General features: G+C 41.0%; 1 protein-coding gene across 1 annotated transcript in view; it reads right to left on the reverse strand.

The window, feature by feature from the left end:
* Positions 1 to 14,313, reverse strand: part of PHF21B (PHD finger protein 21B) — a 167,567-nt gene that overhangs the window by 1,697 nt on the left and 151,557 nt on the right. Inside the window, exons 9-14 of the mRNA XM_076344142.1 lie at positions 12,235 to 12,311; positions 9,350 to 9,404; positions 5,731 to 5,753; positions 4,178 to 4,336; positions 3,064 to 3,139; positions 2,008 to 2,111 (exon numbers count right to left, since the gene is read on the reverse strand). Of these exons, the coding sequence (XP_076200257.1) occupies positions 2,008 to 2,111; positions 3,064 to 3,139; positions 4,178 to 4,336; positions 5,731 to 5,753; positions 9,350 to 9,404; positions 12,235 to 12,311 (494 nt within the window). The remainder of the gene's footprint in view (positions 1 to 2,007; positions 2,112 to 3,063; positions 3,140 to 4,177; positions 4,337 to 5,730; positions 5,754 to 9,349; positions 9,405 to 12,234; positions 12,312 to 14,313) is intronic.

Raw genomic sequence — 14,313 nt, forward strand, 5'->3', positions numbered from 1 at the left:
TGGCAGAAAACTTGATCTAGGACACTACTGTTATACCACTGCAGTCACAAGAAAGTCTTTTTCCTACGGGGTGGCCAAACTGCACCCCACAATCACTCGAAATGTTTCATACAAACCTACATGAAAATGACCGTGGCAGCAGGAGCCAAATGAAGGCATCCCAAATCTCCTTCTTAGAATCACAGAATCATTTAGGTTGGAAAAGACCTTTAAGATCATCGAGTCCAACCGTAAAATTAATACTGCCAAGTCCACCAGTAAACCATGTCCCTAAGTGCCACATCTACACCTCTTTTAAATACCTCCTCTTCTCCAAGAAGAGATAAGGAAGATTCGGTAATTCTCCTTTCCCTCCCCAACCCCGTACCGCTGCAGCTAACATCCCATCCTTTACACTATCAACGGGTCTGAGAGGGACTATGCGACAGACCAAAACCCTGAGCCTGCCTGCTAGACGGAAAGGGATGGTGTCCTCTCTAATATCTGAAACCTCCTGTTTCCTTTCTCACAGTGGGCCCAGGGGTCTGGCAAAACTGGTTACTTGTCTGCAGATTGCTCTTCTTTGGCTACGGTCTAGACTACCCGGGGTAGGGGGGTAGTCTCAAGTCCTGGGAAGGGGGAAACGCTCACTTGAAAGTCAAGTTGTCTGAAAAGCAACTGTGTGGAGCCGGGCAGAGGTTGGTTTAGACAGGCGAAATCTCAGAGGAAGGGTAAATCACATTCTGTTTTTCCAAATAATAGCATTCCCCCTGTAGTGTGTATGAAAGTTTTCTCTTTAATGTAAGTCTTTGTTAAGGCAAATGTCAGAAATGAAATTGCTCTGTGCTGGAATACCCTTAATTGCTATCCTCCTTTCAAGTGGATATATCTCCAACAAATATAATCATCAGCTGATATTACCATTTAAATAAGACAGTGTTGCCCACTGAAAGAACCTGGTTCTGCTTAGGTAGAAATATTACTGATTTTGACAGCTCTGACATACACCTGATAGCTGACTGCACCCCCAAAGGCTTTTCTTTTTCTGAACACCTCATCCCACTGCACTCTCCTACCGACTGAAGATATTCTGTACCCCAGAGTCACTTCTTCATACATATTTGTGTTTCCATTAGTGCTGATGGTGGCTATACACACTTACAGGGAATATTCCCCACTGTGATGTCTTTTAATAAGTTATTCCTTTTCCTTCCACTCTATTTTAAATGTGATAAATATTTTAACATGCCTCCTCTGGATAACTGTAGTGGTAAAACAACTAGTGACCAGTTACTCCTGTAGCTGCCACTTTGATTTTTCCAGGGTAAGGAAGTTTCAAATATTTATTGAGACTGCCATGCCAGCTACCCCGTAAGAGTGGGCCTGAGGTGAGGTAGCCCTAAGTAAGTTCCTTCACCCATGAAGGACAGGAATTACGGCTTTGAACTCAGCCCACTCATTACTGCCAGAGACTCGTCCTCATAGCACAGTATGTGTGGGAGACATCTCCAGCCAACATTTAACTTTGAAATGAGTTCACGGAGAAAAGGATTGCGAATCCGTTTCCAGTCATGAGGAGGTTACAACATTCAGCCTCTAAGACAACTAAAGATGGTTATTTCTACCTAATCTCAAGAGTTTTGAGCGAATGGACAAGCAGCTACCACTGGAGGACACGCTTGTGACTAAACTTTTCACCTGGAGAATGGAAGTGCCTTAAAGTCACTGGACAGGTGAGAGCTGTGTATGGCACTACAAGGAAGGCAGGCACAGCTATGTTGGGGGGGGGTTGCGAGCAACAGGAATTCAGTCACTGGTGATTTCTCCTCCTCAGCCTGCCAAAGCAGCTTGCTTTTGTGCATAAAGAGAACCCATGTTGTTTTCCTTGGAGAGAAACACACTCACACTTGAACATCTGTAGCTTGGGAGTATAAATCATTTTCTAGCCACAAAATATCAGGTTTTCAAGCATAAATTCTTTATAAGCACCTCTGCAGGAGACTCTGTGTCCCCAGTCAGGTGTCCTACCTTCACTGCATTGTTGAGAAGACGATCTTTTTCTTCTAGCTGTCTATGCTCACTCTTCAGCTCACTGCTTCTCTTTAATAACTTTCGCTTCTCTTCTTCTTTGACTGCAGAACAATAAGATTAAGGATGCAGAAGATAAGCAAAGGACATGCGGCAAAACTGTGCGTTTGACAACAGAAAGCAGAAACGTATTTTGAATGGTGAGTTTCAGGTCTCATTAGCCTTTTTTCAGCAGGTACAGCCAAATAAATCTGGAGTTTCTGCTTGCATGCATGCGTCTACGTCAACAGCTAGAACACAGGACAACCCAAAAGCTGTAGTGCACCTTTGAGATGAATTAAAATTAATCCTTGGACCACACATGGTCCTGAAGGTCTCCAAGAAAGAGGTGACTGGTATTTAAGGACAGGTCAGCCACCTGGAATGGCAATAGTTCAGCAACCTTCTGAAAAGCACAATCATAACAGTACCAGACCTCTGCAAAGCTCCTTACAAATATGATCTAATGCCCCAAACAGCCCATTCTAAGAGTGCAACAGGGAACTGAAAAAGAGTAACGGTCAATGCACAGATATCATACGACATCTGATGCTAATGACTGTGATATCAAATAACATCAAAACAATTAGGAGCTGATATTACTGTAGTATCTGAGACACCAGTCTGGCATCGTTCTACATACCCAATTACATGGCTCTGCCTAGCCTGTTTCTCTCTGCCTCCCAGCCTGATATGATTCTGCCTCAAAATCCCATTTTCAGCCCTGTTTTCAGGAAGGCACCACTTTGATGATAGCCACCTCCACAGACTAAAGTTCCTGAGAGATCAATCTCAGCTTCCTTAAAGAGAGAAGATCGTGAAGTAACAGACAGAGGGGAAGGGGAGAGAAAGTGACCTGCTGTTCGCAGCCACAGGCCCTTATGGCCCTTTGCTTAACAATGTCATGATACCTGGTGGCATTACACCACCACTTTAATATTAGTGCCATAAAGGACTCAAATGGCATTGCCCGTCATGAGCAGAGAATCCCTTGTCATTAGCTGTGTTAATTCCTACCTGTTTTATGAGTAACATAGGAGTGAACAATAGCCAGAGTTCCAGTCCATGGCACATTGTCATCTTTCTTTAACACCTATAAGCCCAGGAAACAATAAAAAGTTAGGACTCCACCAAGACAGACATTAATGTTTTTCTTCCTCCAGCCTCACAGCTCTGCAGGACCAGATCTAGGGTCCTTGTCTCAGAATTTGCAAGCTGAAAAGTAACAAGACAATAATTTGAGTAGCAATCTCCATTGGGGCTTACTCCTTTACACATGACTATAAACAGCACTGCCAAACAGTGCTAAAAGGGGGTTACAAATTCTCTGGTTCTTGTCGCCATGGCTGGAAGACATTTTTCAGCCCGACAAGCAGACCTCCACACTGTCAGGAGTGTTGTCTTCTCAGCGTGGGAGAAGTTGCTGGTCCATATGAAAACATGACTACGCAGATCTAATCCTGGGCTGCTCTGCTCTCTGCAACTGCGTGCTAGAATTTCCCCTTGACATTTTCAAAGGAATGTAACAGTGATCTCAATGCTAAACACGAAGAACTCTAAGACACAAAATCTAAGCCTCCACTCTACTATTTAGTGACACTGTACTGTTTTAGTAATTGTTTTCCTGTTCATGCAATCAGCATTATACACAGCAACTAGACAAATTAGCATTTCTGACATGACTATGATCAATAGCTGTGTGTAATAAACATGATTTAAAGAAAAGGAAGTGTTCTCCTCACAGCTTTCAGATCCACTGGTGAACAGTGTCTCCTTCTGACACTGTCGCCCTCATCTGTAAGATTTACATTACTTGTCTGGCAACCCTACGTGCTGGTGGCTTTATTGTAAAGAAGGGAAACAAAGGAAATGAAGAGACATTTTAAAAGTACAAATCTCAGCAGATGCGATTACAGGGAAGCTAAGGCACTCAGTGTATGTTCTAACTCCAGGACGATGAAAATACCAGAAACAAATGCTGCAAACTGTACTAAAAGCCTCTCAGTATTACTTTAGCTAATGTAGTCCCCTAAGCTGTGACCATAGGTTACATTAGTTTAGTGGTACACAAATTCGAGGTTTCTCCCATTTTCTTTTCTTTTCTTGGCGTGCTATGGTCCAGGTAGCTTACCTTCTGTTGGCACTTTGGACAGACCCAAACCCCCTTGGGGGCAGTTTTGAGGGGTGGGTCCAAGCAGTTGAGGTGATATGCTCTGGGACACGTGCCACAGGGCTGCAAGTTAACGCCACGCTTGCAAGCAGTGCAGTATTCATCGTGGTGGATCTCATTCTGCAAGAGAAGAAGGAGGATGGCTTGGGTAAAGTCAATCCATTGAGAACGCCTCTCTATACAGCATTCGAAGCCTCTATTGCAGCAGACAGGCTCATTCAAACGCAAAATCTAACTGTCAAAAGGACCCTGGCCGCTGTAGGAGAAGACAGAAATAATGATGTATGAGAGCAACAAATACAAACTAACAAACAAAAGAGCCAGAAGCAAGTTCCATAAATTGAAACAGATAGAAAAATAAAAACCAACTAATCAAACACAGGAGGGAGTCGACTAATATAGCCAGCTTGTGATGTAGGAATTATTTCACTTGTTTTTGATAATGTGTCACTCCAACACATGTATCACCATGCACAGCTCTATTCTGAAGCATGGGTCAAAGTCAACATGTGGATCACTTGTCCTTCAAGTCCAAAGCAGAAGGAAGCAAGCAAGGAAAAGTTTCTGAGGAAAAAGCACAGTTCCATGTTTTATGCCCATTGCCTCAAAGAGCAGCTAGGAAAACAGTACGCTTGAGTACAACCTTTTGCTACGTACCCTCTTTTGTGAACTCCTCTAGAGGGCTCCTCTGTCCCTCTATTCTCCCTAGCACTAATTGTTCTCTGTTCAGACTTGCTCTGACAACCTCTCTCCAACAAGACTGATTAGTACTTTGTCTGTAGCAATATATAAAATGAACTAAGACTCATCAACAAAGTTACAATGTCATGTAGTAAATTGCTATGCTAATCTGGTGGCAACGTTAATTACTCTTTGTATAATTAAGTGCATTTTAATAAAGGAGATACTGATTTTGAAACTCTCATGGCTTGTGAATCATTATAAAACCCCTAAATTTTCCTAGTGCTTTTCCACGAAGGAGAATAATAATTTTGTACCTTTGTTAATTCCAAAAGCATATTTTCATTTTTAGGGATATTAATTATAATGTTTCATGATAGTTTTAGTCAGGCTTGTATCTTGAATTCTAACTCAGTCCTGTCAAAAAATCGCTCTCGAAAATATTACTCTTTAGAAATTACCTGCTCAAAAAGTCTCAATTTTAACCTCAGTGTGAAGAGATCTAATCTATACAAACTAGAATGGTTACTCATTTTTCTTAAAATTTTCGTTAAAACCACAAATCCGGACTAGCAATTTCTCAATCAGTGGATTCTACAAAGGGATTAAACTCAAGCCCTGCCTATGAAAGCCCAAGAGTTCATCTCTCTGAAATTCTAACTTAGAGGCTCAAAGATTCAGTTAAGTGGGAAATGTTTCACACAAGCAGTATGAAAGGCGAAGAGCATACTGCAATTTTGTACCTTGATAGAGACTACAATAACCAGAAGCAAGCACTGAATTACACAGTGATGAGAAAGATACTGGTAATACACAAATTTTGCTACACATACCTTCCAGAATGGATCCTCATTTGCTAGCGTATGAAAGAAGGGCAGAGAACAGATTAGTGGGAAATACATTGCCGCAATGAATGCTAGTTCTCAGCTATGGGAGTAATTTTAGTCAAGCTGTGACACAGGAGATCAGGACATTGCCAAAATTAATGTGGGCAGGAAAGAATGCAACAGCAAGCAGTGGAATTAGCATGTGAGATTTAAAAATGTACGTTGTAGGAATCCTCTGTCTGAAGATCTGATGCTAAAAAGTCATAGTATGAGAAGCACAGACTCCATTTCAAATTTTCAAAAATTTTCATGAGGACCTCCTCTCTGTATGTCACTAGTCCAAAAGTCTTTCTTAAGGACTTCAGCCTGCTGGATGATGAACAGTCTGGCCATGAACCAGCAAGGCACTTAAGCAGGTGCTTAACTTGGAGTATGAAAGCGGTGCCACTGACTTACCGTTAAACACGTTTAAATGTTCAGCTGATTCATGGCCAAAATGGTCAGCTACTTGTGCAACTGAGCTTTATGTTATCATCAATTCTTTATCATCAAACTACTCCCACCTAAACCGCCAAGATTTTCTGACCTTCTGATGAACCGAGTCTGTAGTGATGGCATTCACAGCCTGGCAAGAACAAGCACCACCAGAGCTCACTGGAAAGCAGGCCAAGCCGTTCATAAAAGTATTTGTGAAATTCATCACGCTTTGGTCCAAAAATAAAAAGCCAGAAAATTTTAACAGCTTTATGGAAACCACACAGTGCGTTGCAATTTTTGCTGCTGATTTGTAAGGGGCTGGTGCACACTGTCTGAGTGACAAACAGCTGATGGAGAGGCCTTTCTTTGGACTAAAGCGGAGACAAACAAACTGATATTTCTGTCCTTCTTCAGCTCCCCCTCTGATCACAAATGGGAATATAGCTGCCACAGTGTGATCTCTCATACACAGACCAACCTGGGAGCTGCTTCCTGCTGTTACACATTCGTTTTATACACTGATGTACGCATACATGTGAAGATGCAGACACATTTGCACCACACACACATGTAAGAAGAGGAGAATAGGAATGAAGGAACAGCTTCACCTAAGTTAGACCAAAGGCTATAAAGCCCGGGGTCCTTTGCTAGCAGCACCCCGCGCTGCCATTCATGCACAGAGTGCAAGAACAGGGCAAGCACAGAGCAAATTTTTCTACTCCAGAATTATCCTTCCAGATGCTAGCAGTTTATGGGCTTCCCTAACCTGGAGTTCACATCTTCATTTTTATATTTAACATCCTTAGATAGATTTTTCTTCCATAAATTTGCCTACTTTTTCCAACAATTGTAGCATCCCTTGGCAATGAGTTCCATAAATAACCACAGACTTGTAAAATCTGTAGATGTCACTTCATATACACAAATACACACACACAGAGATCTACCGCGATATGACACTGTGATTACTCAGGGGATATAAATGTTATTCAGATAAACAGGGGCTTGATAATTGAAGAGTCTTTTCTACAAATGATACATGTCAGGGGATGTGACCTCATTTCAGGTAAGACATTTTCAGATAAATGAATCCTGATTAATTGACATTTTGCTGAAAATTTACAAGAATTGTTCTCTTCTGCATTTCTGGAAATGACAGTTATTTCCTGTACTTCATAGGGATTTTTTTAGTTTATTTCTCTTTTCAGCTCACTTTACAGTAAAAGTTTTAAACATTTTAAAATACGTCTACTTCTGCCTTCTAGTTGCTGAAAAATTAAACTGAAGACAATTTTTTTTAAACAAGCATTTTATAGGAGAAGGGGCCGTCAGCTCTGCACTGAAGGTGGACAACTACATCACTGCAGTGCCAAGCTGTCTGGGACAGCGTCCGCCTTCAGTTCAGAGCTTGCACAGCATCTAGCCCAATGGCACCTGGCGCACGTAGCTAATAAACCCCTACAGAGGTGGGGAGTTCTGCTATGAAGAAGTCCAGATTAAAATTGACAGAATATGCAGAATCCCAGCACAGATTCTGGATGCTGGAAAAACCAAAGATACAGGACTCAAAGAGTAATTAACAATTAAGGAGAGAGACTGCTGATTTCCAAGTGGTTCCGAGACAGCCGCGTTACTGAAACTCTGTCACCTGCCTACTTCCTTGCAAATAAAATGGGAAACACGTGGCGGAAAGAAGGTCAGAGATATCAAACCTGCACTTAAACAAAATCCACTGAGGGGCTAACAGCGCGGCTTGCTAACATTGCCATTCTCTCCTGTTTTTCCCATGTGTTTACATGGGAAAAACAAGTGCTATGATAAGACAAATAATAAATTACAATTTTAATTTTGAAGATAAAACTAAGCCAGGAATAATGTTCTTTCCACTGGGGCTCACATGAGCATGGGCTCCTGCTAAGAGGCATGTCATCATAGCTGTTTACCGTGTAATAACCTCTCATGTCCTCTGAGACCCTATGCATTAGAGGCATATGGTAAGTAGGCCAATTGTCTGCATCTAGCACATGAAGTTTTGAAAGTAGAGAGAAGCACCACTGCATTCCAGTTGGTGATCCTGTGGCGCAGGAATTCAAGGCAGGGCCAGAAAGGTGAATCTCAAGCACTAAACATGACACTTGACAGGGATATCAAGCAAACACTGAAAAACAGCCAAAACTTCATGTCTTAATTGAAATTACCCCTGTAAATGCTCCTAATACTGAAATAATATTTGGCGTAGAGAAAGGCCTGTCTTTCCTTACCTCTAACGCACCACAGTAGAGCCTAAGTTATAAAGGAAACACGAGGGCAGGGACATAATCACATTTCCTTACTGGCTTTCTCTCCTCTCCTGAAATGCAACTCAAGCTTCTTGCTTTCTCTCTTAAAATCCTATATGGGCCTCGTCTGAAGAATTAAACTGTACTCAGTGTTCTCCTTGTTTCATCTCCCACCTCCCAACTCTTTGCCTTCTTTATATGTTGCATGTTTTTCCTGGAATGGGCTTCTTCACATGAGCTAATCATCATCATCCCCAAATGGCTCCTCTGAGTTGTTCATTCTCGAGGCTTTTACCATGAAATTTTCAGCATTTGAAGTTCTTATAAATACAAGATTGGAAGGCATCTTCAAGGCCATCAAATCTAGATTTATGGCTCCAGCTCCTGGAGTCAGAAAAATCGTGTGGTTTTCAGCCATTGTTTTTAAAGCAAAAGGTATGGTAAAGTTGTAGCCCTTGAGGATGAACAGCAGTTTCTTAAAGCTGATGAAAAGAGGCAAATGAAAAGCCCAGAATAGTAATTATTTTTTAAATCCCAATTTTTCAATATATATTTTTAAGCACTTGAGGTTGGCAACACTGCCTTCTTCAATCAGTCCTCTCACTGCATGGTGCTTACGATACTAGAGATTGGATTTTCCACTGATTGCAGAGACTTTGGATCCGCTTCTACACAGTTTTGACCTTTAGCCTTATCCTTCAATTGGTTTTGCAGGAAAACCATCTGTTTTCACTGCACACTAAAAAGTGCAGGGAACTTACACAAAGTAATGCCCTATGGTACCCTAGCAGTAATTCATATGAAATCGTACTAATAAATATTTAACATGTCATTAGAATGGTAGTATATTCATTTTAAAATATGCTTACCTCTTGTTGAAAGGAACAAGGGGTTATTCAAATAATTTGATGCAAGGCGTTTCCGCTACAAGGGAAAAGAATGCAACCACAGTGTCATTGAAAAGTGCTCTGGTTGTCTCTTACCATTTCATATTAACAACCTCCATGAGTTTCCCTCATACATAACCAGCCATCCAGAAGCCAGTTCTGTGACTTAGAATATTCGTTGCTAACCCCTGAGACAGTCATACAAACAGCTGTATTATTTACCTTTCTAACAAGTTCTTCACAGAGCAGTTAGATGTGCATTAGATTTTATTAACAAGAGAGAAACGCAAATTGCAAATGTTATTGACTGAGTTTCAGGAGATGTTCCAGAGGTCAGTAAGAGCAAGGTAACAGCAACAGTAACTCCAAACCTAGCAGATAAACCACGTCCATAATGGAAAATTGGCATAGTAAATTGTTGCTGTGAGATGACATCTTTATTTGCGTATATAGAAATGGTGATGGACTTCCCACCTGCAGGAAAACATCCCTACCTTCTGTGACGCTTGCCTACAGTTCATAGGAACATACTTCATTTGCAAGCAATGTATTAGGGCCTAAGCAAAATATTTCTCGTTCAGAAGTTAATGTGTACGACCTCTAGGAGCTGGCAGTGATTTCAATCTTCTGAGGTCGCCAAAGATTTTCAAACTTGCAAACAGACCATTGGAAACCTGACTGAGATGTTTAACTAATTTAATGCAGCCCATCGCCGACTTGTCAGATGGTAAAAGCTGTTGGTCAATAGCAAGCCGGGCTTCATTAGCAGTCTATAGAACCCCTAATTGTTTCTCTGAGCCATCCAATACTTGTATAGCAGGACTGGAAACAGTACTATTTTCCTCCATTAGATGTTGTTAGGCTCTGCTTGGAGGAAAATTAGAGGGGTTTTGCTAATAAATGATTTATTCTGTGGTGAGTAAACTGTTCTTTTATACACGGGTGCCTGCCAGTCTGTTAATGAATTTTGAATAGATGTTTCTTCCTTCAAAAAATACCCAGCCTGAAACTTAACCCTTTCCTATGCAAACAAAAAAAAAAAAAAAAAAGAAAAAAGAAAAAAAAGCTACTGAGGGTGGGAAAACAGAATGGTATCTCAATTTTTTTTAAAGAAAAAAGCTTTGAAAAGCAAAAGCACAACATTCAAGTGAAGACATAAAACTGTGATCACATTTTTGTAATCAAGGAAGTTAGCATCACCACTACAGATGCTGAGCTCCTGCCGTTTTGAGGGGCGTTGGCAAATGAAAAGTCTAATTTATATGCAATTTCAATTTAAACAATCATGAATTAAAGATCATTCAGTAGACTAACCGTAAATTAAACTGCACCAAAATGCCTGAAATGCCACAAAATACCTCAACTCACTGATTAGCAAATCAATCTGAGCAGCTAATTGATCAGAGAAAAACCATCTGCCTCCATTTTACTTGAAAGGCATTCCCCATGGTCAGCACTTAATGACAACTCCTAATGAGGACACAGCTGATCAGCCACAGGACTCTTTCACAGACATTTCTTTCTCCATGCCATCTTTCACTTCAGGATATGCTTTTGAGAATAGATATAATGAGAAGTATGAACTAGGGGTGCAGCAGACCTCCACCATCACCTCTTCCATCCCTACTCAAAGATAATTGAGTTTCTCACGAACACCGATAAGACTACAGCCACAAAACTCTGCTGTAAGTATTTTAATAAACTCATCAGGATAAAAAGGTCTAAGAGAAGACACTACAAATTTAATGCTAGCAAGGCTAAGGTTCCTACTGTGTTAAATATTGGACGTATGGACATCAGTATTTGCTCTGAAGAGGTCGCTGGAGAAAAGTTGAGGAGTTCTGAAGAATTCAAGTGCCCAGAGCTGCTCTGGAGTATAAAAATCTCCAGTACTTTCAAAAAAAGAACAATCAAGCCACTAAGCAGCTTGACTACAGTGATGGGTTTCTTCTTAGCCTCATCTGTCTGCTGTCTGCCAACAAACACAGAAATCTGAAATATTGGCATACCAAAAATTCTGCATCGCTTGTACCTAAATAAAGAAAAATCACTTCCTTTAGGCTTAAAGAACTCAGAACACAGAGAAATCTTGCTTAAATGGAGAGCTGGCTGCAAATCAGTTTCATTCCTGTAGGAAGTTCAAATAGTAACCCTAAACTGTGGTGAAATTTTTAAGGTGGAATTTTAATAAGCCGAATAAATGCATATGTCAGTTCAGAAACAAAGTAACAAACAATCTCAGAAAAAGTTAAGTCTATTTATACGCTGCTTTTACACCAGGTTTGCAATCCAATATTATGTAGGACCAAATTTTGCTACTACTATAAATGTAACAGCATAAGTGTAACAGACAAACAGAGATTATCCAGAGCATTTTATTTTTAATTATGCATTATTGTATTTATTATGCAGGCTTCCATACCCCCTGCAGAGCACACTGATTCTTAAACCAACGCATCCCTTTTATGAATGTCACTAATAAAAAAAGCAAAGTTCTCCATTTATTATTTGGCACATAGGAAAAGAGAAATAGCAATGCAAGTTTGAACATAATGCAGCACTGCTGTTCTTCAGTTCTGACCTAAAGGGACTGTCTGCGTGGGTGAGAGAGTAATTAGGTCCCACATTAATTTCGTCCTTTTGGCCTTTATTAAAACTAAGGCGAATTCTAGTTTGAAGCAAGTGATATTGTGGGGTGAAAACCTGTTGCTTAGCTACTGAGATGAGATCTTTTCTTTTCCACATCAATATCTCTTTACAAGTAAATGTGTGGTTCTGCATTCATAGATACTTTTGTAATAAGAAGCACTTAAACCTTTTATTGACACAAAATAGAACTGTGGTAAAAAAAGTGAATGATAAAGTACCTCTGTTTCCAAGAGTCCACTGTAGGCTGGATTTGCTGTGCTTCTTCTCTTTCTTTCCTGACGCTTGCTCTGGATTTCTGTAACCATAGAAAGAAACATGAATTGTGCATTTCTCATTCATCAGGGAAAAATGTGGATCTAACTTGTTAAGCAAGATGCTCTTACCCTCAACCCCTTGGGCTTTGTGTTCAGTTTCAGTTTCTAAAGTATAATTGGGTTGCATCAGCATTGATATTTGCTGCAGTTCAAGGTTTGACATTAATAAGCTTTTCCTCGTAAGATTCAGAACACAGGCAATTTTTATTTTTTCCTTCCTACAAGGTGGACTTCTGCTGCCCTACAAGATTTTTATTATGATCCCTTCAGACACATATTCAGCAAGCATCAACAGAGAGCTTTCAAAATACTATCCATGCCTGCTATGAACAAAAATGAAGCATTTAAAGCAGTTAAGCCTTGCAATTCGTATCAGATGAAAGCATAGAGATCCTTTTAAATTTAATTTACATTACTTTTCCTCTGCGGAAGTTAGAAAAAGCATGGTCAGAATGGCATGGCTAGATTCAGTTCTAACTAGGGCGTGATAATTTATCCATCCAAAAATATACAACTTCACAATGCTGAGCATGCAAAATGTTGTTATGAGCCATACATGTACTTGTGTCACTGGAAACAGCAGCGCAAAGATAGGCTTATCAAATTGCAGTCCTGTTCGGAAAAGGGTGAAACACAAGAGAACTCCCTTCCACTAAATGCTAACACCTATTCAAGATGGTGCTTGCTGAGGACTTGCATTTAGCAACAATTAGCCATGTGCATACTTCCATAAACACACGCAGAAAGAGTGAGCGGATTCCTCAACCACTGAAATCTGCAGGTTTAATGCTACTTTTATCTGAGCTGGGATTTCATTTCTGTCATATGGAATTTCTTTTTCCAGCTCTTGACGTCAGTTCAGAATGGTGAGATTATTACAACCATGTATTTTAGAGCCTACTTTTTATTTTGATAATAAAGTAAGAGCAGACATACTTTAGCAAGGAGAACCACCCAGCATCCATCCCATGGCATGAAGTGTGCACAGCTGGGCTGATGCTCTGTTCCAAAATGTTTCCTACATGAATATTTTAAGGCAAAGTTTAGACTCTGCACTGAGGTGCCAGAGGAATCTTGTTAGTCAAAATGCCCCCACGATGGTGATACCTCCGTTCTGCCTTGCTCTAAGTAAATCTCTCAGAACAAGAGGAACTGGCAGGAGCACTAGCTCTTCAGCCCAGAGGACCAGGAGTACACCCAACAGAAACTCAGGACACCATCTGGTTCTGCAGAAGGTCTGGCATCTTTCATCAATGTCTGAGCTAAAGAGGTCTATCTCAGAGCACCCTCAGCACCAGAAAATCACCTTCAGGATATCGAGCACTATCTCCCACTTGCAATCCAACAGTAAGGTACAGTCCAGCATTCAGGATGTTTACAATACATGGGAATTGGCTTCCCAGGACATAGTTCTGGTTTCCAGGCACCCTTTCCAGATGTTGATCACTTCCCCACAGAGTACAAGGGGCCACGTACCACTTTAAGCATTGCTACAGTAAATGGTATTAGCATTGTCAGTCATGTCTTGGACACGATGTGCCTAGAGACGAGGCCAACACTTTGCACGGATTTTGTACTGGCCCGAGTTCCAAGATACTGATTTGAAACTTTTCATTCACAAAAGACTATCGGCTAAGCCGCCACTCTTGGGGTGATGGATGTATCGGAAGGAAACTGGATAGACAAGAAAAACAGAAGAGCAACTACTTGCATATTCTGGCTGGGTTTTCCCACTGGCACAGGAACATGACACCTCTCACGCTCAGAGGGTGTCTTCTCCTAGGGCAATTCAAAGAGTACAGGCAGGTCTGCATTCACAGTCTGACATGAGCTAGACATATGCTGCCATGTGACTCAGGGAGCTATACAGAATCTCACTACCAAGAAACGTGTGATCCGAGGCTGCACCGAGACGTGCGATAAACGCCATGGCTGCAACCACTGCCAGCATGTTGTTAACATCCTCGCTGCTACGCAGACTCC

Source organism: Aptenodytes patagonicus, chromosome 1, assembly GCF_965638725.1.
Source record: "Aptenodytes patagonicus chromosome 1, bAptPat1.pri.cur, whole genome shotgun sequence".
Taxonomy (NCBI): Eukaryota; Metazoa; Chordata; class Aves; order Sphenisciformes; family Spheniscidae; genus Aptenodytes; species Aptenodytes patagonicus.